The sequence below is a fragment of the Platichthys flesus genome, chromosome 4 (assembly GCF_949316205.1).
Source record: "Platichthys flesus chromosome 4, fPlaFle2.1, whole genome shotgun sequence".
Lineage (NCBI taxonomy): Eukaryota > Metazoa > Chordata > Actinopteri > Pleuronectiformes > Pleuronectidae > Platichthys > Platichthys flesus.
In genome coordinates this window covers 2648600-2675215 of record NC_084948.1, presented here as the reverse complement: position 1 = coordinate 2675215, position 26616 = coordinate 2648600, and the positions used below count along the sequence as shown (strand labels likewise).

General features: G+C 44.0%; 2 protein-coding genes across 6 annotated transcripts in view; one reads left to right on the top strand and one right to left on the bottom strand.

The window, feature by feature from the left end:
• fli1 (Fli-1 proto-oncogene, ETS transcription factor) overlaps positions 1 to 11008 on the bottom strand; it is a 30413-nt gene extending 19405 nt beyond the window's left edge. For 2 of the 5 annotated variants that reach the window (XM_062385864.1, XM_062385865.1), the window contains exons 1-2: positions 4726 to 4879; positions 69 to 280 (exon numbers count right to left, since the gene is read on the bottom strand). In XM_062385864.1, the coding sequence (XP_062241848.1) occupies positions 69 to 280; positions 4726 to 4743 (230 nt within the window). In that variant the 5' untranslated portion in view covers positions 4744 to 4879. Of the gene's footprint in view, positions 1 to 68; positions 281 to 4558; positions 4648 to 4725; positions 4880 to 9111; positions 9197 to 10799 lie in introns of those variants that run through there. The other 3 variants (XM_062385863.1, XM_062385862.1, XM_062385866.1) reach the window with 3 other exon arrangements.
• A 12530-nt stretch (positions 11009 to 23538) lies between these two features.
• ets1 (v-ets avian erythroblastosis virus E26 oncogene homolog 1) overlaps positions 23539 to 26616 on the top strand; it is a 37493-nt gene continuing 34415 nt past the window's right edge. The window contains exons 1-2 of the mRNA XM_062386017.1: positions 23539 to 23644; positions 24988 to 25089. Of these exons, the coding sequence (XP_062242001.1) occupies positions 25021 to 25089 (69 nt within the window). The 5' untranslated portion in view covers positions 23539 to 23644; positions 24988 to 25020. The remainder of the gene's footprint in view (positions 23645 to 24987; positions 25090 to 26616) is intronic.

Here is a 26616-nt window from a genome sequence, read left to right as displayed (position 1 = left end):
GCAGACAAGGTCATATTTCACAGAACAAAGAGGAATATATATGTGAAAAAGTGGTTGTTATGCCCTACCTGGATCCATTCATGTGCTCATATTCTCGCTTGACGTTGACCCGCACCGGCTGGTTGATCCACTCCTGCTGTGGGGGTAAGGGGTTGATCTTGTGGGTCTGGCCGTAGTCCTGTGTGCCAGATGCAGTCATGTCTGTCTTGGGGAGAGGGGCAGCAGCAGCGTAAGGAGGCTCAAATAAGGACTGATCTTCACTCACCACTGATAGCGCCTCCTGGAGGTGGAAAGAGAAAATACTTAGTATACATTTCTTGAGTAACTTTGCAAATCATAAAGTATATGAGCAAAATCCACACAGGTAGCATATAGCCATCCTATCCCACACTTGTTTCACACTCACAATTATTTCTGTGCGGTATCTAGAGGTGCTTCTTGGCAGTTAATTTCAAATTAGTATAGAGAGCCATTGGTGCTTTTTTCACCTCCATTACTTGTGCTAAGCTATATTAATTATTGGAGGAAACATATATCCTATAAGAATGAAGAATTTACACACTGAAAGTTATGAGCAGATACAGCAATAATCTGTCAATTGACAGTACCCAGGAACTTGTGATGTGATTTTTTTCAGTCCCTTGTTTATGTTTGTTTACAGCAATTATGTGCAGTTATGGGTCATATCACAGTCTGGCATCCTAAATAGTTTGTGTTTACAACTCATGTAGCAACTGTAGTTTCCTGTTGATGTTAGGATGACTTCAATCATGCCCACAGTGGAGTGAGATATAAGATTGGGTGCATCCAACATACTGTTTCACTAACATTATGATCGAGTGCATATGCTTCTCTACCAGTAATGGCCCATTAAAGGTTTACACATGAAACAAATCTGCAAAACTAACCCTAATAAAATTGTGAATATCACATTCATGACACTTCTAATGCTGACAGCACAAAACTATCCTAGACAAATTCCCCTGATTCCCCCACTCATTTACTCTCGCCCGTTATCCTCTTATTGTCACTGAACCCCAAAATCCCCTGTCAGGCCCTGATGTGTCTTCCGTCTAGTCTGGGCCTTGGGCTTCCCTTTACAGCTGAAGACTCAACAGAAGCAGGGGGATCACAGCTACACTGACCCCTCTGCTGTGGCTCAGCTGGAGCAATGTAAGTTTATTAAAGAAAACAAACGCAGAAAAGAAGGGCCGGCCAAGTTATTGTCCGTGTCTTCAACATGCTTCTCGTGCAGTGACTTCGAAGCGAAGCATGGATTATAATACTTGATGTGTCACTTTTTAACTCAGATCTCAGCACTCAGTGTTTGACAATGTCGATGTCACTATCTCAGACCGGTGACAGGCAATAACTCTTAGCTGGCTTAAAGTGCGTAAACTTCTTTATAAGTAAGTGATGAGTTTTTATAAACAATAAAAGAAACAAAATGAAATAAACAATAAGTCAGAATATCGAGTATAATCATTACCGTCATATGTCCCTGCTGAGGATTAGGCTCTAGTCTGATGCACATCTGGATCCGATAGGATCTGATGGCACAGCTTAAACCGAGACGTGTCTAATCCCCATGGACTGAATTATTTCATTCCAAAATGCCGCATATCTGCTCCAGGGGGAAAAACGCTACTTGATATTCATTGATCAATATTTCCAACATGTCTTTTGCATTCTCCAAAATGTTGAGTTTATGAAAGTGAAATCCTCCTGATCTCACATGACTTCAGTACCATTCCTTTCTAAGACATGTCATGCGAGTATAAAGTCTTCACTCGTGCCTATTTAAATGATAAACGTCTCTTTCTGGAGCAAACGTCTGCATCGCATAAACGGAGCTAGTGACGGATACGGCATAGGCATACACACAATCTCCACAGTGACTATAAGTCATACTCTAAAATGTACAGTCTTTTATGACAGTTATAGTTGCTTTATACATTGTAAACACAAACAAAATGTCTAGGCTTTTACCGTGAACTCTGAAATCTGAATTCTCTAACAGGAACCATCAGAGCAGTAAATTATTAAGAAAATTAATGTATTTGATTATGTTTGATATTGAACAGCACTATGCAAAGATTGTATCTAGTTTTTGGAGCATTCAAATTGATTGTCAGAAACTAAATTGGGTATTTTCTAAATGCTGCTGAAGAATTTGCACCCTAGTGCCCTCTATTGTAATGTATGGATCCAGATTTACAGTGATAGTTAAGTTTTAACCATATTTTGGGAACAATGCACCTTTACTCCTGTCTAACAATAAGCGGAAGTGAAACGACCAGTCAAACAAAATTGAGAGAAATCACGGGGAACTATATTTAATTAGTTTTACAAAGTCCTTCTCTTCAGGTTAATTGCTCGATAATACTAAAAACTAAAAACTCACAACCTCTCTAGAAGCATTTAACCATTTCGACAGAATTAGATTTTCCAGTGATAACATCAGTGGATCCATCACAGTCTGAGCACTGGCAGCGGGACCCACTATCTGAGCAGACCACAGAAGCCAGGCTGTGGATGATAAAGCACAGAAGAGTGAGGGAATGTCTCATTACTGCGCGATAAGGATTCAGGCGACTATTCCGACTGTTGCACGTTATATTTACAGTGACATATCAGCCTGCACAATTGAAACCATGATTGGCAAGTGGTGTATGCGCCCATCAAGATTGCTGAGGTTTTCTTCTCTTTTTTTTTAACTGAAAGCACACCATGGGCGATAGGCAGATGACAGAGCAGTGGCAATTTGATGCTCTTCACAGTATCTTTGAGCAACATACACACATATTGACAGTGAGTGCTACTTTCTTTCTTTATCTCACAATGTCCACAGACAATTTGTGAAATGGTTAAGTGCCACTTTTAAACACTTCATCTGAAGACTTCACCTAAAATCTACAATCACGAGAAACTATTGAAACGTTCCATTTTCTGTGGGAAATATGACATTTAAATATGCAAATAAGATCTGAACTACAGTTTTCTACAGAGCCACAGACAGAAGAAAGACAGCACTACACCATAGCTCAGCTGGGAGGATGCAAGGCCCGTTATAAGTATTGTGTGAGTCTGACACCTGCTGGGAGCCACCTCTGTTCTGTTCACATCAGCCAAGTCTATCTCCCCAAGTGCGTCACGACCCGTCTGGCGCAGACTGGATATGCAGCTCCACATCCAGACTACACGTGTGCCTGTTTGGCGTTCACACACAGCATCGAAGCAGGAGCCACCCGTTGAGAGAGAGGGGGGGGGGGGGGCATTCCTGTCCTTTGTTTAAGGAGGAAGAGGAAACCTGTCAGGAAAAGATTGTGTAGGACGGGAAGCTCTCATGGTTAGAGAGCCCTTCCTTTCTTTTAGCAAGCATGAATGCGTCTTATAACCAATCATTTACAACCAAGAATTCAATCTTGATTGCATTAGTCCACACACGTTGTTGCTTTGTTGCACGCACCCGGGGTTCATGATTGCACCCCCCTGCAGTGTGGCATCCATCACCAGCGCGCAACAAACCACTCGCAGCGCTGTGAGCGGGGAACGACGGGATTTAAGTGACTATATAAGCAGCCTGACATTTTTGTCTGGCCCAACGTTTACACTCCTCCAGGACTCACACCACACCCAGCCGCCACAAACCCGCTACTTTAAATTTCCAAAAAAGAAAACAAGTCTCTGCATCAGTTTTCCGCAGCAGTAACAGCATACACGCAGATGCTGCATTCTTCTGAGCTTACTTACACTTGTTTTAACCGGAGGACACAGACACACTGAATGCATGCATGGCTCGGGTGAACTAATGGGGACTTGCCATTCAACATCTGGTGGCTGCAGCCATAATACATCTGGAATTTGACGGCCGGGGGGGCCAGTAGCCTAGGTTAATGTGGAGCAGCGCTCTGTGACTACCAAAGCAACATTTCAAAATAGTTGAGTAACCATATAAGCGGCAAGCCAAGGTATCATTGTGATGCCCTGTGGTTAAAAGTGTTGCAAACTATGCAGTTACCGCACGAAGTTGCCAAATGACAGCTCTTCTTACACTTTGACTTAACTCACTGCCCGACAGCGGAGTGAAAGCACTTTCAATAAACAACGGAAACAAATACAGAGCCATTATTAATTCTCCCTCTTTCTTTAAAATCCTGACCATTACGGTTGATGACCCACGGATCTTCGGACTGGAGCCGGGCGATGTGCCACACCGCTGTTGCGCAGCTCAACACATCTTATCCAGCGGTACATCCAGTCATGGCTATTGCTCAATCCCCGCTTCCCGACTAAACCAAACGCTTGAACTCGTGGATAACTTATACCTATGTGAAGTTACAGTCTACGGCTCGTTGTCTGAAACAAACAGCAACTCCTTTGTGCCTTTCCAGACGTGCGTAATTGTGCGCCAGGTCCCCCAAAACCAAAGCGTGATTCTGATTCAGCCTTAAATCCACACGGTAAAGTATCCTCACAGCCAAACAGCTTTAGGGGGGGAAAGAAGACAAGGGGATACTCTCAAAGAAAAGAAGAAAAAAGGAGGAAATCTGGTTACCGCTTTCAGACCGAGAGAAGAAAGCCGCTCATCGTCGTCAGATTGGAGGTCCCAGCTCACAGACCGACACAGAGGGGCATTTCAAACCCATTGCTTAGAAAAAAGGAGGCGCAACTGCGAAAAAGCCAGTCTCCCACAAACCCATACACCCCGTTCTCCACCCTTACCTTAATAGTTCCGTCCATTTTGCGCAAATTTCAGCGGACCCAGACAATATCCCAAACATGACACGCTCCTGAATTAATTCCAGCCCCGGTATGTGGCGGAGAGACAGAGACACTTTTACCGGATTGAGTTTTTTCTCTCCTCTAAATTTGGGAAGTGAAGTCACCGCTGTTGAGAAGGTTGAGGAGGAAGCTGTGTGTCACCGAAAGCCCTGCCTTCAAAAAAGCAGGATACTGTCCCAGAGAGATAAGCAGGGAAAACAATTGACTGGTCGCTCCGCTGTTATGTTTTTCTGCTCGGAAATATTTACAGGATGGCTGCCTGCGTTGCGCAGAGCCATTGCTGCGTATAGCGTGCTGTAGAGTGGTGTTGTGTGTTTTGCTTTCCCAGTTGTGGCCCAGATAGTGTGGACGGGTTTACTATTTGTCCGACTAATGAATTATACCTGCACATATTTGACTGAGGCTTTCTGGAAAGACACAGGACCCTCTTAACTTATGTGATGCGATGTTTTAGAGGTTCACGCCTATACATCAGACATGCATCTGGCCATGCCTCCACCCTAAATCATCACACGTTATGTTTTATTCTATATTTAACAGTGAAAACGAAACATTGAATAAAGTTGATCTTACACGGGCACATGTTTCTCTGCCGCCCTCCTTTAAATCAAAGGAGGAGAGAAAGGTATATGGCAGGAGATGGAGCAGCCTTGTCTTTTCTGTTACAGCTCTCTGTGAAGCCTCTATGAAGTTTCCCTGAGACACCATTAATAAAATCCAAGCATTCAGCTCCCAACCGCATAGTCTGAGGGTCTGCGCTACACGTGTGCGTCTGCGGCTCAGCTCAGGACCGGTTGGATGAAACGCAGCCTGCGTCAACACTGGGCTCCGAATTCATTACTTTTATTGTTTTAATTAATATTATTGCTATATTTCTACTACCTCATTGACTTTGCTTTTGTTATTCGATGGGATTTCTTTGACGCTTTACCCTAAAAAAGAAATCCTCTATACTCCCCACCCCCACACAGGTATTATTTTTTTTTTTCGTCTAACCTATGAAATTGCCCTCATCAATGGAGGCAGATCTGCACGTGAGCACACCGAAAACACCGAAAGAACCGTAACTCGAGTTTTTTTTCTCCAAGTACTTATTGCCACTTTCAGCATTTCAGTGTTGATGTGTTTACTTAGCAGAAATAAAACAGGTACATTTTATAAGTAAGTAACTTAGATATTAAAATACTTTAATACTATTGTATTTGTTTAAGGGACTTTAAACAAGACTTGAGCCCATCTTGGAAATATAATCTAATCATTCCAATGTATTAAGAAAACCAAAAAGGTCTGTCTGGACTTTACTAAGGTCAAAGGTGCATGTAGCTCATGAGGCTGGTTTTAATGTTTTTAGATTTCATTTAGCTGAAGATGGTGTTGATATGTTTTGCAGTACCGGGGAGTCTGCCTTGTTGAGTGGTCAAACAGAAACGACACCGCTGCCGCAACAACTGACTGCAGGGCCGGCCTGTCTGCTTTCGACTTGGGGGTCTGGTGGGGCCATGCATGGGCCCCCGCCCTTGGGACCCCCACATCTGGATCCTGCTATGGGTCAAGGCTTCTCCTGCCTGAGGCCAGTTCAGCCTCGTGTAATTAAGGGAGACACCTTGTTTAACTCTTCAGCGACTGGTTCGGTTTCCTTTTTCGTCCATATACACATTCCTGGGTTTTGTGGTTTTCAAATAGTCGTTTCACTGCAGGGAGTCGGTTGATAGTGAGGAATTAAAGAGATGCTTCAGCTGTGACCTCCACTTGGTGATTCACCTTATGAGACCTCTTGACCACTAATACAAACACAGAACTGAAACTAATTGATCCTGATGCTGCTTTGAATTCATGTCATCAGTTTCCATAAATAAAAACAGTTTCACCTCCACTCCACTGGAGAGGCCAATTAGTGAGTAAGTTTAGGCCTTTTGTGCTATACATGGAACCTGCCTAGAAGACAAACAAGATGCATCTTTCCACGTGACCACCAGACAACAGTTTACCTCATCCATGTACTCAAATACCTGCATCCATAAAGCTGATTAGGAAATACTGGGGGTCCCGGACCCACCAAGACCGTAGTAACAAACATTTTGGAAGGCCAATAAACAGATGCAAGTTGGTTTACACAGCGAACCACAGAACATCTGGCTTGACGCTGGAACGAGAAAGCCAGACATTTCTTCCTCACACCACGAGCCAGTAGCTCCTCTGTCTCTCCTCCGCTAAGGCAACAAGCCAGAGGTGGGCGGACACTCGGGTGCGTTTATGTACGGCAGCCTTGCAATTGTTATAGGCCCATCCTTTCCTCTTAAGCCTATATGAAGCTCTGCTAAGATTCATGGAGTTAAATTACTTCAATGAGAAACACAAGTACAGTAGAAACGATTTTATTCATCAGATGGGCTCAACATGTGAAAACAAATGAAAACTGATTATAACTCATTTCTCTTGACAGTGCCCTGGTAAGTCGTGCGTCATGACAAGGGACTATTTGTTTCTGAAAAGAATATGACTTCTCAAAACAAGTCATGCACAAGGTCTCCCCCTTTCTGGCTTTACACTCTGTAACAAACCATTTTCGTACAATATAATCTATGTTAATTTATTGTTTTGTACACGGAAAACAAATGTTGATCATACCTGGAGTGGGAATTAGATTTGCTCCTGAGAGTTTGAGAGCGACTGTTCGGTGAGCGAAGGAACAGTCCCAGTGCATGTGAGCTGTTTTATTAGACTGCAGTCCAGTATTCAGATCATTCTTTCTCCCGGGCTAAAAAGGACAGGCCGATTCAAAAAAAATACTGAGGGCAAAAAGAAAGTGGTGTCTGCAGCACATAGACGCACGAACCGTCTGGCCCCTCGCTCCAGGCCATAATTAATTTGAGATTTATTTTTATTGGAGAGTTCCAGTCTCGCCTGGCCTTAACCAAACAAAACCAAATGCTGGGCCGCGGATTCGCTTGAATGGGGGATATTTATTTAAATTTGTTTTGTGTGCGTATTGAGGAATGCCACATTCTTACCAGTATCTCCCCGAGTGAGGAGGTGGGTGCAGCACATGCACGCAAAGACAAACAAAATTAAAAATAAAACTATTACCCCTGACTGCAGGAGGAATAGTAATGAAAAAAACCTTATTGGAAGCCGAAGAAACAGGACAGGGCCTAATCTAGTCTGCATTTCCACAGCAAATCGAAGAAGCCATGAGATGCGAGCACTGTAAAATTGAAATTTAGCTCTCCTTCCTCTTTTATAACCTCCATCTGCTCCTTCACTGGCCTCCTCCCTTCTTTTGACGGAGCCGGGAGAGAAAATAAAAACTCGTTTGAAAGCATATTTTCTCCTAAAACATTCCTCACCATTCAACTCCCGCACAACAAATCAGGAATTGTTCTGCGGCCTAAACGCCAGAGTCCCTCTCTCTGCAGTGGCACAAACGCTGCGCCTGCTTGAAATGAAAAGAGCCCTTTATTCAAAGGGGGAATAAGTCTTCAAAACATTAGCAAGTCGCCCTTGGAAAAATACCCTGATTATGGAGATATTACCATAGCTTGCCTCTGCATAATGGCTCATTTTAATGAGGCACAATCCGTGCAGTCACCTTATTATGATAGATGTGAGCTAGCGAGCCTCATATAGGGCTATGCAAACTCTCCCAAATTCACACATACAAGTGCAAGTTGAACTTGGCATCATGGGCTCACATGCGGTTTTATATCACGGGGACATATTGAATGGTTGCAGTGCCTTAGGACGGGCCATGGGCAGTCGCAGGTATTCACGCTGCGCCATATGTGGCGGGCCCGATGCATTTTTTTTTTTTATGTGGAAACCAGATGTGCGCTGTTTGCTTTATTTATATTGTCGGGACTGTGGAGGAGAGAGGGAGAGGGAGAGTGGAGAAGAGAGAGAAATTCATGACGTAAAGCGCGATAATGATCCATAACAGCAGCAGCAGCAGGTTTTGGACTGAAGACAAAGAAATCCGAGACCACAACATGCTGAGCAACATTTCAACAAACGACGGCAGCGTCAACATTTACGCAGCTCCAACCAGAGGGAAACATAACAAGGCGCCAATCAAACGCGTGATGCTCCGTGGAGCTACAGGTGTCTCAGTTATAATATAATATACTTGTGTGTGTCATATTCGAATTCAACTGAGCAAAAACTGTATTTTCTTATACAAATTATTATTGGTGAACCGTTCGGGGGTTGTTGGTGTAATTGGTTTTGTGGGCATGCGCATTCTCTTCCTCACTGAGTTTTAAGAATTAACATTTCCCCACGTGGTTCCTCCAACATTACCTGATTGAAGAGACGGTGGTGGAGTCTTACCTTAACGTAAGACGACGTGTCAGGGACAGTTTGAAACATGTCTACTTGACAGACAGGCCCAGGGGTGCGAGGTGTCCAGAGGGCCCTAAACAAAAGAAAATCAGTCATAATCAGTTAATAACAAGTTCTTTATTATATGCTCATTCGTTGCTGTTATGAAAGTCCGCACACACGAGGGTCACCACTTCCACCCAAATAAAGGCACGGTAACATTTGCTCAATGCCCACCCATTGCATGCGCAACTGAAAACATAATGCCTCGATTCATTCATATTTGTTTTTTCTTTCAACAGTGCTCCGTGGTATTATGGCACAGGTCGATTTTAGTTCCACTTGCCCGCATATAAATGGGAATTACACCGCTATCCTACTAATAAAGTGAATGAATTATACTCCAAGGGGGGAGCTGGGCAGCCAGGAGAAGGAGAAGTGGAGGGCCCCATCCCCACCCCCATCCCGTTTTCCCCCTAAAGCTTACAACATATTGAAACACTTTTCGCTTTAATAAGTGCAGCTTACAAAGTCTAGGGTGAAAGGGCACTTAGAGGACGGTGCCTTTAGCCCTTCCCTCCCTGCGCAATTATTAGGAAGGCAGCCGCGGCATACACCATCACAAATGGCTGTTTTATGGACTGTGATTAAGCAAATTAACATAAATGGAACAGTGTAATAGCATCCAGGACGCACCATCAACTGAACGTAACCTAACAAGGCTTGTGCTCAGTATTGCGCTCTGACCTGTCAGCATTATAAATATACAATCATGAAGCCTTTTCCGACCATGTGTTACAGCATGATAAGTGGTGGACGCAGACCCTTGTGGACTGAAGCCAATAGCGGGCAGGGAAATCCAACCAAAAGAAACAGGAGAATTAAAAGAAAGAGAAAAAAAACAACACAGCGAGACTTATACCTCCTACTTATACCTTTTAATAGCGCCACAATTTCTCTTTTTTTTACTGCACAATTTCGAATTGGTTCTGCGCATTGGGTTCCTGCCCCATGATAAATGAACGTGGCACGGTTTAAATACTTGTAGGGGACCCTGTCTTTTTTTTTGTCTTCTCGGCTGCTGCAGTCAAAAAAAGCAAGGGCTCGCCTCATAAAGTTCCCCCAAATGCATCCAATTTCTACGCGGTCAAAAAACGGACCCCGCATCTGTAGCCAATTAAGACAGGAGGAGGACTGGTGAATAACGGCGTGAACCTTCCTCCGAGACAGCCCCGTGGGCCGGGACCCCTCTAGTGTTACATTTTAAGCATCTTACCTTTGCTGTTATCCATCACCCACGAGAGAGCCAACTGATTTTAGACTAATACGCATTCCATTTCCCCCCCTCGTTAGACTCATGTAAAGTGAGGCTGCGACAAAGTACGCAATTACAAGTTAAGTATTTTTCGTTCGCAAAAAGTCAAGCCTGATGCAGTAGGACTCAAACATTAACACGGAGGTGGATATGGAGATGTTGGCTGCACTTTCAATTCACTTCCACGTCACTGTGCGTAATCGTTCCAAAACGTCCGCACTGTTTTGGATCCATCGATGATCTTCTCTTTTCTGTCGCTTTCGATAACAGCGGTTAAACAAGAGGTGGTTTATTGTCCTGCATGCACACACCTACGCTGCATCCTCTGCAGAGCTCTCAGTGAACGCAAATCATGTTCCCCTCGTTGTTTTCCTGCACTCACCTGTCGTTACTTTGTGTCGATCGCTCGGCCGCTTGTACTTTCGTTGTGATCACTCCTCCTCCAATTTTAAAATAATTAGTTCCGTCCAGGCGAAGCCGTTTTCACCCTCAAATGTTGCCGATGGTGACAGTGAGTAATTTTTTGAAAAGGGGCTGAAAATGAGAGCCGGGTGTATGAATGGAAATGTTGCTGAGACGAGGGAGAAAAAGCCGCGACCAATGAGCAACGAGAGAAAAACCTCCCCTTGCCTGCAGTGTGAGGCCACTGAACCATGAAATAAGGGGGGAAAGTAGGGAGAGAGAGAGAGGAGCGTCGTAAATCTGCTACAACAACTTCTTCTGGTGGAGACAAATCTCGATAAACAAACCTAAAAAAGAAATGTAAACACAAAATCATTATTTTCAATCGTGCACGTTGCATCCACCTGCGTGTGGGCGAACTGCTGTCACGGATATTGAAACGCACAAAAAACATCACCGCAAAGACAAAGTGTGACGACTTGTCTTCTAACAAACTGTAACTCTATGTGATAAAAACATAAACAAATAAATAATCCTGAAGGGTAATCCTCAAAGGCGTGCTTAACAGCCAAGGATAAACGGTATCAATAATGGACGGATGGATGGGTGTATAGGGGTGGGGGGGTTGAATGCGTAAGCAAACAAACAAAGGAATACATAAACAAACAAATATAAACTCTTATATATCTTATATAAATTGTCCTCAAATTTTAATTAAAGGATTTAGATTGAATTTTTTAACGAGCTATTATAACCAATTATTTGTAATTAGCCTACATCTCCTTTTTTGAAAAAACTCCAACCCCTTCATTAAGCGGCACATGTATAGACCAATTTATTATTAGGTCTTATTTCTGCCATAATGTTGCTGTTGGTGACTGATTATTAACATATTCTAGAGCTCGGTCTCCAGCAGCACCTGATCAGGGAGCATCGCTGTGTAAATGCAGTCGAGTCGCCGCTGTCCCTGTGCGTGCTCGTGGTCAGACAGCAGCACGAGTCCCTCCTCTGCAGCGGGGGGCTCTCCGTGTCTTTTCCTGCTCGGATGACCCCGCTCAGTTCACTAACTTAATTTCCTTCACTGTACTGCCGCTGCCCTCATCTTCGACCAACACATCAGTCCAACCACAGAAAGAGAGGATGTGGGGGCAATTCACGGTGAGGAAAGTCGTCCAAGCGTGGCCTTTTACTGCCCCGTCAAGGTCGCTATTTCACTCAAAGCCAATAAATGTAAAGAGAGAAGTCGCCTGTATAACCCTTTAGGGCTGTACGACATATTGTAGATGAGCGTTAGACGCGGGATCTATTTGGGTCGTATTTAATGTGCGCACTGCAGCAAGCATCCAGAATCAGAACCAGAATCAGAATTATTTTATTTGCCAAGTATGTTTGCACGTACAGGAAATTGCTTTGGTGTCGTTCGTTGGTGCACTCAACATAAAACAACAAAATAAAAACAACAATGTGGAACAAAATATATACAGTAACAGAGTTATGGGCACGTGCGGTGCTAAGGTGCAAATACTGGTGATAGTGCCAGTAATATCAAATAAGGATGCCAAACTGTGAACTCTGTAGGTTGATTTATTTTGGCTAATAAATCCACAAAAGACGCCCCATTATGTTAAATAATCCAAAATACAACCTGTAAGAGCAATTTTATTTGTTCACAGTTGGGGGTCATCTGGTAAAAGGGTCGCCTTTCATCACCCTCTGTTTGTTGCGCTGTTTCCTAATGCAGTGATTAAGAACAACAACATTGATAATGGTGTTCCCAGCACGAAACAATGGACGGAAATCCCATCATCCGTGTGACGGAAAAAATGGCATTCACGCGCCTGCTGTGTTGCCTTCCTCTCAGGATAACGGAGACGTTTTCTAACACATCTGAACACCAGCTACTGCATTTTCAAAAAAGGGCAAGGGAAATAAAATGTTTGTGTTAATGCCGATACAGAAATTAATGAAGTCATGGCCCATCCAGCTGTCTAGAAACTTGATGTCCAAAATCATAAGGTTCAATCGTATTAGTTAAATCTCATTTTAAGTAGATTGCACCTATAGGGCAATTGGTGATTCAGCACCAGCAAATACAAAAATGAGCCAAATATTTAGATAAAGAGCTTTCAAATGACACTTGCTGTTCTATATAATACTTTATTACCCTAGGTTGATATTTGTAGTTGGTGTTAGTTTAACTGCAGTCAGCCGTTCAAATGTAAGAGTTAGAGGTTTGTTGGATTGTCCTGCTGTATAACTTTTTGACCCTGATTGTTTGGCCCTATGTAGCAACACCCTCGTTTGTGTTCTTTAAGGAGGTGAAAAATAGATTGGCAAACCCTTCAAGTCCCCTGGTTGTTTCATCAAGTCTTGCACCACGTAAGACTTCTTGTTTTTGTGCTTTTCCTTGAGCTGTGCGGTGATCATGCCTCTTGCGGAGAGCTCGCACAAGGCCCTCGACAGTCTCAATTGTCTCTCATGTTTATTTGTTGCATGAATTCTTTAATAGGGTTGAGAATAGAATAGTATCCCTCTCTGTAGCGAGGTCACACAATGGGCCACCAACAGTTTCCCATTTGCAGTCAGGGACCAGTCTTTCCTCACTGGTATGTTAACACTTCAGAGCTTCTTCTCTTGGGATTCCATCCAAAAAGCTCTTGCATTTGAGACGATGTGGGCAACCTATTCAGACTTTTGTGATTACATCGCGTCGAGTAAATTAAGCTCCTTACTCTGAACTGTAATGAGTTATTTATTTAGTTGAAGGGGCTACCGAGAGATGATCTGGAGATGGAGATTGGGCTCATTCCTGCCCCTTTTTCTGGCTCCTCGGGGACAGAGAAAATGGCAGTGTGGCACCAGGGAATGGGAGGCAGGGCAGAATATCACATCTTTTCACGCAAGCTTCAAGGCACTCGTTGGACAGGCAAAAGGCAATGGGCAGCACGTAAGCTCAGATCTCACATTCAAACACATATTGACTTACAGTTTGAAAGATTCAGGAGTTGAATTCCATGGTGTTAGGACTTAGCAGGAAGTAATGCGTGCTGCGTGAACACATATTTATAACAAAGTGAAATCAAATTCAAAGCTTGATTTTTTTTTTTAAATAAAAGTTTGAGAAAGTGTTGAGAAGCTTTGCTGGTCGTGCCAGTCTGATATCAAGGCACTAATACAATACAACACAAAAATTCAGATTCCTACAAAAACTCATGGTCTCTCTATCCATTTAAAAATTGCTCCAACGGTGCAGACAGCAGCCAACTTGTGTGTGCCGTGATAATTAGCAGGGGGGAAGCATTAAATTAAAGCAAGGCAGTCATTTTATGAGGCAAGCATTTATGAAGGTAATAGCATCCCTATAAATTAACGACCTCCCAGTGCCTCCTGATGTGTTGCCACTTATCAGGTCCAGAGAAAAAACGCTGATACGTCCACTGTATGACCTTATCCGCTCAGTCTTGGTATTCTTGCTCCCCTGGGGGTACAATGCTTAGATGAAGGCTTGAGAGACTGGATGTTTGGGGAGGGACATATGGTGTCGAGACACAATGCATGTTGTCGTAACATACAATAAGTTCTGGTATGCAGTTAACCATAAAGAAAAGGGGGTGTTTGTGGGTCAGTGTGTGTCTGTGCTACTTTGCTGTATGGACCTACATTGTGTCTCCATATAATTACCATTCACAATACCACAAAATACTGTGAATTTCTACTCTCTGTGGGTTTGTACAAGGATTTCCCACCACTTATCTTCTGTCAGTTCAGCTGTAAAGTGCGGACACACCCTGCAGGGCATGGGAAACCAAGGTGCTCACTTTACATTTTTAATCAATCTCTTTTGCCAAGGAGGAGAGTCATCCCTAAATGTGAACAACACAAGCATGAAATGAAGCCCCCTGAAAATGTCTGCTCTTGTGGAAAAAGCAGGGCGAGTGAGAGCAGGAGGAAAGCGTTGCTATTTCGAAGGTCTAAATCATCCCCCGAAATATAAATCCACTGACCGCTCATCATTCAGCAGCATTTTAAAAAGCCCTTAAAGAAAACACTGAGTGAAATGAATATGCTGTCACCTCTCATTTGAGTCTGGCCCACTGACTCAATAAGAAAAGTGTTGTTCCCTGGAAGGCTGCTGGCCTGGGCTGAGCTCTCAGGTTTAGGGTTTACCCCTGTCCCGCATTCTCAAGGCTTTCACTTTGAGGCCCGCGTCTCTCTCTTTCCTCCCCCACGTCCCCCCAGACGAGTCCGACAGGCTGAACTCAATGTGGGCTGTTCACCAGACTACAAAAATCATTCATCTGTGCCTTCAGACGGTCAAATCTGGATCTAATAAAGGGAGCTTGCCTATTGATCCTATTCATAGGAAGAGGCAGTGCCTTCTCTTGCCACTGGAGGGCTCTCTGGCTCAAGCTAGAGGTGGCTCATTGAGGACTAAAGTACCCCTTTGTTCAGACGGTGAGACGTATGAACAAGCAGTGATGATGTTTGTGTGCAAATTACCTCAGGTTATTTGAGGTCATCTTAAAGAAACGTTTCCTATTTTGAATTCCCAGAAGCTTGAGAATAAGGCTTATAAAGTTAAAGTTAAAGTAGCTTTATTGTCAATTCTTAACATGTTCAGAACATACAAGGAATCGATACAACGTTCCCCACTCTCCCACAGTGAGACATACAAAGTGCACAGGCACAACAGAAGACACAAGACATTTCCTAATACTAAGTAAACATACATAATTTTTTTAATACAGCAGCATAAGATTCTCTAAAAGTGTAAACGTAGTGATTAAAGTGATAAAGTGCAAGTGTAAAGTGATAAAGTGCAAGTGTTATGGGGTCATTGAGGCCAAAGACAACCACCACACCCTCCCTGTTTTCACCTGTGGCACAAACAAACAAAAGGGAACCTACACTGCTGTGCCTTGGAATAGTGCCAGCCAGATGAGGGGGAGGCCATTGTTTTTCTTTATTTAACACTGGAGAGAAGCACAGAATGAAAGTACAACACCACAAAACAACACACAAGAAACATCCTGGGCCGGGGAGGCCTCTCCAGTACGAACGAAAGATGACAGAGACAGCGAGAAGGAGAGTGAGTCACTGTCACTTTTAGGGTTGTATTTATGTGTGGATGAGGGCACTACCCCAAACGCCCAGGCAAACCACAGCATTCCACGCCAGGTCTTAAAGAGACAGAGCGACGCTGTCATCATGGGTATTTGGGGAGCAAAGTGTTAACATATGGTGAGGGCTATTTGAGACTGCTGGAGACGCACAGAAGCCGGTAGGTGGCCATGCCAGTTCTCTGACTGCATTCCAGCAGCTGAGGGTACAGAATTATGTGTCAGGTATAGCGTGTAAAGAAGTAGCTTGCGAGATGGTGGTTTAAGTTGTCAAAACAAGAAAAACTGATTAAATATATCTCAAAATATCAAAGGTAAAAAATAAGTAATATTTCTATTCAGAGGCAAGTAGAATTTTAGTTGGGGTTTATGATATGAAACCGCTAGAAATGACAGTTGAAGACAGTGTGTCTGCTTTTCAGAAAACCAGTGATAGAGGGCAGAGTTGAGCCGTGAAACAAGTGTGATTGAAGCAGTGTGTTATATCAAGCTTTTGCTGAGAACCTAAAATACAATATACCCTTATGCTACACAAACTACATACATTTCACAACAAATTTCAGCATTGTAATAAACACTCTGTAAGTTTCTGTAAAATTTCACCATAACTAAAATTCCTATATTTGAAAATGAAAAGGTCAATACATACAAAGGCCTACACAAAACCATAGTTAATCAATCTGACCACTGCTGCTTCAGGATTTTAGGATTTACGAGTTTATATTTGCACTTTTGGTCGTTTTTGTGATTGCAAACATGACAGGTTTTAGTACCACAGGGCAGAGAAGTGCTCTAATGGAATTTGCCTATATAGAAACAGCGGAGAGGGCGAGCAGTCTGTATGATGACAGGCCCAGACTGCATGTAGGAGTAGTCGGGGGTGAAGAGAAAAGCTCACAGCTAGGAAAACAGGGAGCGAAGACGAAAAAGAGAGAAAATTAGAGGATTGTGTTGGTGGGAGGTGAGAGTATGGCCATGGTGCCTTGTGTGGACAAGTTAGAGAGAGGGTGAAGCTACAGTGCGTGGCAGGAAGAGAAAGTGTGTTGGTGAGGTGGTTATGGTGGTGGTGGTGGTGGTGGTGGGGGGTTGGGGGGGTTACAGAGAAGGGGCTTTTGAGGAGGAAAGAGAGGATGCAGAGAAGGAAATGAAAAGGGAGCTAGGGGGGCTAAAAGAGAAACAGCCTGTTTCCTCGCTGAAAATCCATGGCACAAATGTGGACTTAACATCCTTAAACCATCAACTGAGCTCTAAAAATAACCCCCTTTTTCTGCAGAGTAAGAGGTAGGAGCGGGAGTGAGGGGCGAGCGAGGTGTGGTTGAGTGGGGTCGCCTGGCGGCTGGAAACAGGCCTTGAGACCGGAGGAGTGAAAAGCTGGAGGGAATCGAAGAAACACCACCCTGCCAGACAGTGGTGGTGAGAGATGGGTCTGAGTGCATGTGCATGTGAGAGGGAGACAAAGATGGAGAGAGATGGAGAGTGTGGGAGTCGGAGAGTGAAAGTGGAAGAGAGAGAGCCTCAACCACACCCCGTCAGCTCACTTATCACAGCACTTCTACTTGGTAAACAATCTTAGTTGTTGGGAAATAGTTTTTTTCTTCTCTTGTATGCTGGATTAAATCCGGCAGTGGCCGAGCCTGATAGTGATGGTCACCTGCTGACAGGCTTGTGAATTACAAAGAATTTACTGCAGTTACAGTATAGTCACTACACTCAATGCTTTTATCTGAGCTCTATGACAACTCCACATTTTTCATAGACAAGAAATAATGAGACCATTAAAGGTCACATGATTTACTTTGCCTTAAATGTGTGGGATATAGGGAGATTTATTGACAAATATGGAATAGGATATTCCTGATTATATTCAATCATCTCAAAACTTAGACTGGTTGTGGTTTTAGTACCTGAGTCCGCCAGAGCTAAAGATGAAGCACATTCCCTTCTCAGTACAAACAAGCTTTTACCATCAGGAAGATGGCTCAGGTTGCCATCCTTCTGAATCAACATGACTATCTATCTATCTATCTATCTATCTATCTATCTATCTATCTATCTATCTATCTATCTATCTATCTATCTATCTATCTTGTTGAGTTGACAATTGAGAGAGGGCACACCTACCGCTACCAAACCTAAACTGGATTCATAGCAGGTGGAATGAAACTCTATACAGACAGCTGATAAAAATATCTATTTTTCAGTAGGTACATGATTAATACATGGCTGCAAAAGAGTTAAGCTGAAAACAATTGTAGCACATTTCTTCATCGTTGAAGCTCCAGATTAGTTGGGTTTGTTGCATCAGTGCAGTCTTAAGAAAGCGACGCAATACGGAAATTATGTTTTCTAGTTTTTTTCAAGCATGTTGCTCAACACTTATCACCTGTGTGGGTGATACAACAAAGCCTGAAACACATGACACTTTCAAATATTCCCTGTTCTACCAGTCTGTTGATAGATGAGAGAAGCAGGAGGTGAATTATATAAGACCATCTCCAGGACACAGCGCAGACTCCCCTGAAAACCAGCCACTCACAAGCAGCTCCTTCTTCCCTCTCATCACCCTGATAAGGCCTCCTCTGCCGCCCGAGCCACACCTCATCACCGTCTGGGTAAAGTGAATTGAGCCGACAGGCACTAATGTTGTTATCAGTGAGAACACAACGCTGATGTAGTAGAGCTAATGATACATCTTTCTCACAACAAGTACTCTGGTTAGAAGTCAGACTCAACTCAGCCCTTCGAAACCTCCCACATGGGATGGAGCCAGATGAGCCAACTAAAAATCCCAGGTTCCATGAGTTAACGGTGTATTGATGGGGGAAGAGACATGTAATAGCATATCAGCTGTAACTCTCCAGAGAAGAGTGGCCCTTCACTCAATTCAGAGAGTTGAGAAGGACGACAAATGTTTTCAGTTTGGCTCTCCTGATGTCGCGTGTCATTAAGGAAGATCACATGGAAATCTGATGACTGCAGGGAAATCTGAGCAAAGGAAATAAAAGGGGATAAAGTGTGCACACTCAATCATTAATAAGGAGAATACCAGCTGACTGAGGTAAATTGTAATAATTTCGTCCAGACCGAGTGATTGTCATCCACAGACCCTAGTTGGTTGGTGCACTAAAGTAAGAAACCTCTCCCCTCATTTTGTAAGTTTCTGTTTGTCTTGTTGCCCTCAACACTTCCTTTATTTTTTTTCCTGGCACGTTCTCCCTGTCCCTCAGTCTTTCTCTCTCTACCCCGTCTGTCTCACTGATTGCTCTCCCTCGCCTGTGCCTCCCCGGCCTGCCTCTCCACCTCTCCCCTCTCTTTCCAGCCTTCCTCTCACTTCTCTAATGAGGGAGAGCAAGGCATTCAAAAACCTCCTCGGCTAATTACATGACAAGCATCTCGTTCTGGGACACTAATGAAGAGGAATAGTGAGCTGGAGACGCCACTTGAGTGGTGGCAGTTTGTGTCTGTGTGTGTGTTTGGTGGAGGGTAGGGGGGTCAAACTGGCCACTGGGTTGGGTGTGTGCAAGTGTGTTTATGTGCATGTGTGTATTGGGAGGAAGGGGGGTGTTTTGGCGCCAGGCCAGCACCTTATCAACTAGGGCACGTTAGACTCAGCATCTAATTCTCTCACTCTTGCCCTCCCTCCTTGCTTTTCCTTTCATCCTACTACATTATTTTGTGTTCTTACAAAAGAGCAGTGTAAGGGCGTCATTATGCCAAATAACATTAACTTTATTTTTGATTAAATCTGGTATAAGCTTTGAAAAGGACGCTTGTTCTTTGGTCCTTTGAAGAAAATAAATGCAAATCCATGATCTGTTATTTGTGTTGTGCTGGCCCCCTTTGCAGCATTGGTTTGGATTGCAGAACAGGTCGTTTCTGGGGACATGGTCTAACAAACACTGACACTACAGTACATGCACACACTTACAGCTCAGAGATAAACCCACACACAAGGCACAGAGAGAGAGTGCTAGGCAGAAATCCAGCGACTCAGCATGTGATGTGAAGGAACTCGTTCTGTCAAGGGGCACACTCGAACAGAAGATCGCTGTCCCATACCATCCCTCGTGAAACGCTTGAGAAACACAAACCATCTGTGGGCTATAGAGCACACTCTCGACGCATCAAATATTGAGGATGTTTGTCTGATTTACAGAGCCTATTTAGGAGTGTTTGGACAAGTTGGCTGAGGGATTGGTTCTTTAATTAAAGATAATATCGAGAGCTAATATTGCCCCCAAGACCTTTTCTTCACAGTCAACCGTGCAACTATGTCATGGTTCTGTGGGTGAGGATGAGAGTCGAAACCACAAACACTTCTAAATGAATCTAGTCAGGGCCTGACACAAAATACTTTTCCATACTCCTTTAACTTACCTCATATTCACCCCACTATCATTCCACTTGTGCCAACAGCAACGTAGCCCATCTCAGGCCCAAACCCACCAGGGTGATGGCATATTGATACTGTCATAAAATATTACATCCTCACTTTATTCATTTAGAAATGGGCTTTAATCTAAAAATATCACGGGCAGGGGATAAAACAGAGTTTTCCGTGGCAGAAAGATTAGGCCTGCACTTCTCTCACTGAGCGCCACAGCTCGGAAACACAGAGGCCCAAAATAGATGTTCTTCTCATAAAGGGCTCCTTCTTTGTAGTCAGCACACAGCAACAACATCTGCAGGGCAGTTTCTATGGGGGGAACAGATTCGGGCAGGCTATCAAAGAGAGAGGCGATCTCCTGTGAGAAGCGGTGGGCGGAGGACTTCCATATTCTCTCTCTCTCTCTCTATCTGTCTTTTTCTTCGTCCTCTCCATGGCTCTTCCCCTCTTTCTCTTGCTTCCAAAAAGTCTCTAGCTATCAGGACGATGCTAATAAAAGACCATTAATAACACCTGTCAGTGCTATCTTTGGAAGATCCAAAATGAGAAAATGAGACCAAAGGATTCACCGTCTGGAAGCTGCTCATTGAGACTCAGGGTGCAGGCGGACAGCAGTATGGTTTGTTTGTCATGATTTAAAGAAAGAAAAGAAAGCCCTGGGATTACAGAGATCCATCAGGAGTCGCAAAGACAACAGAGGAGCTGCAGCACAGTCCAGTATCTTACAACATCTGTTGCATCTACAAGACATTTGGTTTTCTTAGCTGAAACATTAGGTTCGTTGCATTTACTTCTCCAAGCATGGCTTGCTAGTTTTAGTCGGCTTTAAAGCAATGGTTGCTTAGATTTATATATCCGTTTTAGTGTTTTCTTGGAGATGTTCCAGTAAAATGATGAACTGGGGTTTGGATTCAGCAGGTTAAGGTGGGATTGTCACTTCCGAACAGATGGTAAATATAGGAATATGACCCCTGTGTGACTTCAGGTACTGTATCTTTTACAGCAGACAATGGACCTGCCATGTGAACTCTGTTTGAGGGTTAAAATCATACGGCAAACATTTCAAACTCTTCATGGTTTAAGATGTGGAATGTGGCACTAAACAGTGAAAGCTATAAAAAAAACAATGACTTATGGAGGATTATGAATTAATCCACCCGTCCGTCCATCCATTGGATATACAGCTTTTCCTTGTGTGGTACCATCATTGTGGTAGAAACGAACTCATATCAGTTTAATTCAGAGCTGATGTGGACCTAAGAACACTAAGACTTTACAAGGAGAGTGGTAGTGAGGGCCATAAACCCCCCGGCAGGTCTTTTGATGGATGGGTTTTACTGATGGTGATGGCAAGGCGTTCACTATCTGTTTAATGTAAAACATGAGCACGGCCGTGCATAGAGAAGGGGGCTCTGAGCGGAAAAAGGTGGCACCGTAATGGGGAGGTGAAAGGCAAAAGGGGGCAGCGTGATGATAGTGGCTTCATGCGGAGCCGGATTGAATCAAGGGCCTCGCCTTTGAACTGCTGAGCCAGCTAATTGAAACAGCATTGCCTGGGCATCAGCTGAAGATCTGGATCGCATTCATCCTCGCTTTTATTCAATTTGGTCTCATCACAGGGGCGCGTCCCCGTGCTCTTTTCTTCCACATGGCAATAAGTCATACCTCTGCCTTTTGCCCTCGACGTGTTGCCCATCTGTGTCCCCCGGCGGCCCAGGGGGCACTGAGGCCCATGGTACGCAGAGGGGATTCAGGCAAGGTCTTGAGAAAATACAGGCTGCCTGCCACTGAGCCCCTTATGGTACTTCTTCACGCCTCTCACCTTGGACTTGACCCACCTGCCCCCCCCCCCCCTCCCATACCCCAGCTCTTCACTTAAACACACACACACACACACACCTCCTCGCCAAGAGACTTTTAGGATTTACTGCTAAGAGCAGGGGCTGTCAGGAGGTTTGAACCGTGCACTTTCTAATTCAAACAAGTGCTGCACTGGGGTCACAGAATTATCACGGAGCCACAAGGTGTTTCAGATGACTCGCAAGTGTTGAGTGTTAAGCTGATAGAGAGAGGGAGAGAGAGAGAGAGAGAGAGAGAGAGAGAGAGAGAGAGAGAGAGAGAGGGGTGAGAGTCAGTGCTAGTAGGTGCAATGCAGCTGATCGCTTGGGAGCTTTCAGCATGGAAATAAATAAACAAATTAAGCGATAAATAAGCTAAACAGATAAACCTTGACACTGGAACCTGGTTATCGCTAACTCTTATCAGAGCGGGTGCATGTAGATCTTGCTGTTGTACTGTGGGATCCTCTCATTTCGCAGAAGACTGGTCAACGCCTCTGTCCCAGCCTTAATCAGCGGCCCACATGCATTGGCTGCAGGTTGGGGTTCAGGGATAGGAGAGTTAGGGGGATGATGTGATAGTCAGTGATGTACAGCAAATAAATTCTCACATGCTTCTCAGGTGCAATCAGGCAACCCTTGAGACGAATTGGTTTGACGGCTACAGCTCCTCAAATGGTTAGTTATAGCCTGGTTTGGGGCCAGGTTTCAGAGGTTCATCATCCAGGACAACAATATAGAGAAAGGAGATGTTTAAAATAGGAAGTGATTGAAATGTAACTGGCGCAAATGTTCAAAATTGGCATATCGGTGCATTAAAAAAACACAGGCACTTTTTTCTTTCTTTTTTTAGATGACAGCATCAAAGGGAGATCAGCTATTGTCATCATGTGATGTTTTCCTCCCTCTTTCCTGCTATTTTTCCCAGTAAGACTGAGACAAGAGGAAAACAGACTGACAGATAAACAAACTTAATTCAGATTTAGCATCAAAACAGCTGCATTAACACAAAACAAGGAGAGAAGAGTTCTGACCTATTTTAAGAATGAGTCTAATGATAAATGTCACATCAGTACCGGCTTAATTTGTCTAGATACACTGCAAAATGCATTGAAGAAACTTCCCATACATGATATTGGATGAAAATGTACTTTTTAAATGTAAAGTAAAGTTCCATGGCTAACCAAACCCCCTGCTGACCACCACATGGTTTTCTACACCTGTACTGTGGCTACATGCAAACCACAAGTGGTGCGTAAAAAATCCCAAGGGAGACTTCATGCCAAAGGAAAAACAGGATTTGGAGAGGATCACCGTGCGACTGGAGGGAGGGACTAAAAGTGTGCATAATATCTCTCCTCTGTGGGACTCCGCTGCTGCGAGCAGGTACAGCATCTCTCTGTGCAGTCCAACCGCTCAGCTGTCACACTCAGCTGCCCGGCGCATCCGCTTCACAGGGAAACTTCTCACCCCGCAGTCGGTAGGTGCCTAAAGTTTATTCTTACTACTATTAATATTATTTGTTCCAGCAATGAAGCATAAATCACTGATGTTTGAACAGAGGAAGTGCTTGTCATCGGTGCTCCTCTGATGCACAGGGACGGGGAGAGTGTTGCCTTCAAAGTTTCTCCTCTTCCCGGCAGGAATGCGCGTTAAGAGCGCAGCGTCCCATTTTAAATTGAGACGCGCTGCTTTCGCTACCTGCTTCATCTCGCAACCTTATGGCATCATTCTAATGGTCTAAACCAGAGGAACTGACACGCACGGCTTTATCTCTTTATTAATAAGGAGCTTTACGTCAAGATTTGTATTTAATGTTTACACTTTAGGAGCTTGGAAGTGCCTCCAAATGGAGCACTCAAAATATGTAATGCATGTTTATACAGCCTATATGATGTATTAGATAATTTAAATGCCAATACATGATTAGGGTTATATGAATGCTCACTCTTTTTTAATTTGGCAATCATTTATTGTTTATTACCCCCCGAAAAACCAATGATATGAAAGTAAAAGCCCAAAGGTAGTGCATGAATATAGCTGATTTGCACATTATTCACGTTGTGTATGGGTATATTCCTGAAACAAGAGCCCCTCACTCTCTTTGAGCGGCTGAACATCTGCAACCATTGAGCACTGGTGCATCCTCCCTCAGTCTGTCAGCAGCTGCTTGCCTCAAACTAAATATTCCACGTTGCTTACCATATGAATGTGAGGAAGAGGATGATGGGGACCTGCCACTGCCCATATACACTACCCCTCCTCTAATATAATCCTTCAGCTCAGTTTCCAGGCTCTTTTGTTGACGCTGTCTTGAGTAAACAATGTTAAGTGATAAGTAAAGTGTGTAGGCGGGCAGGAACGAGGGGGGAGAAGAGGAAGGAGGAGGAGTGGGAAGAACATAGTGGGCGGCTTAAAGGAGGAGGCCGTTTTCTACATGATGAGGAGAAGGGAGGGAGACGGTGAGTGAGGAGTGATGGAAATGTTGGGTTGACAAGCCTTTGGATTGATGGATTAGCTTCAGTTTAAATAATTTTCCATATAAATAATCCTAAATCACAAGAAAATAACTCCTGTAAACCGTGAAACTTTGATGGGAGTTTTCTCCCTTCTTAACTCTGCAGCTGATGTTACAGGTTATTGAAACTCAGCTCAAATTTCTCACACTTTTCCTCTCTTTCTCCTCACTCAAAAAAACCTACATATAAACGTACCCCCCCACCAGACACACATGCAGTGTATACCACACACTTGCACACAAAGTGTAAACAGTGTGTGATAGATAGTTCGCTCCACTCTGACACCGTGTGTTGATTCCTTCAGCAGGCCCTGCTTCTCCTGTCCACGGCGTCCGTGATGAGTTACTACATGGATCCAGTTTCATCCTACCCGGCCCTTCACCTCTGTGACCGTCTGGGCGCAATGGTAAGACCCTGCTCGTAAATTACCTCCGTGTTAAGGCTGCCTCAACTACCTAGCACACAGCTGGGCAGGAGTGTGAGGGAATGAGCGTATATGTGTAAGAGTGTAGGCTCTGAGGCACATGACAGTGCAGGAATGTGTGCAGGACCATATACGAGCGCTGTGCTTGTACATGTGTTCCTAACTCTGGATTCCTTCAGCTCACGGAAGCACACGCTATCTCTTAACATTTCTCTCGCTGACTTGTGGTGTCTCTGTCTGTACACGGTGTTCCTTGTGATTTCGTCAAAAATTAGGAAACAGAGCTGTTGAACAAGACGATTTTCTACAAGGCTGCGAAATCAGCCTCGTGAACCCCCCCTTGCTGTTGCACAACCGGCCACCACCAAAATGCACTTCTCTTTGGCGAGTATTGTAAATATTGAGATCCGCAGGCCTCCAACCTCGCCACTAACCAATCATATCGGAGTCAGACCATAACTACTGAATAACACTTTTCTCGGCTAAGCCTCCCGCACAGTGCTTTACAGCAGTCTGTTTGCAGGAACACCAAGGCTCTAAATGCTTTCCAAATGAGAGAGCCGAACACGGAGTCAGAGGCGGCGGTAGCTGGGAACAATGGGCATCCTGTCAGGAGAACATTTGAAGGGTGAAGGCCACGAGCGGGAAAATAAATGCCTCCATTTGTATGCAGAGCGCTGGCATATTAGGATAAGAGACTGAGGTTATATGCAAATGGCAACCCCTCCCTGGCCTGATAGACAACATAGAAGGATACGGCTCCTCAGGTCCTAATTGGCTCAGGTGGTGGGGCTTGCCTTGGAAATTGAGACTACCGTATACCACGACAGACTTGGTCAGAAAGGTGATCCTGGGTCACCTTGGTAGCTCTATTTACATGAATTATCAGCAAAAAGCAGAGGGCCTGGTGTGTTTTATATTTTTATGTTTACAATTTAGCCTGTGTGTGTATATAGAGAGCACCTCAGGCTTTTTAGCTCCCTGCACCAGTGGAGAATAAAACCAGAAGCCACCTCACTGCAAAGGTGATCACCATTTCCATGGAGAGAAGGTATAGAACCTTCTCACACATGTAAAGTCACAGCAGAGCACTATTCCTCATGCAGCTTTGGTGTGGAATGAAATGCAATCAGCCCTCTGAATCATTGCCGTTCTGCATCATCACTGACACATAGAAATATGTATGTAATTTTTTTTGCATCCATAAAAAATAATGCATTACATTGAGGGGTTGATAACACGCCTACTAACAATCACTATATTGCAAATGATAGGGATTTTAGGTGCTGGCCTTTAAAGGGTACATTTGTCATTGTGTTGCAGGAAAAGAACAGGGGCAACAGTAATTATACTCTGAAATGTCTCAGTTTTTATGCACTACACAGGGGGCCCTGCTGCTTAGTTACCTCTTTGAACCACCAGGGGGATGATAGACTAAATACTTGTGTAACTGTGTATAAAGATGGACGACTTGACTGCTCCCCAAAAGTGAAGCGAAAGCATTTCGAT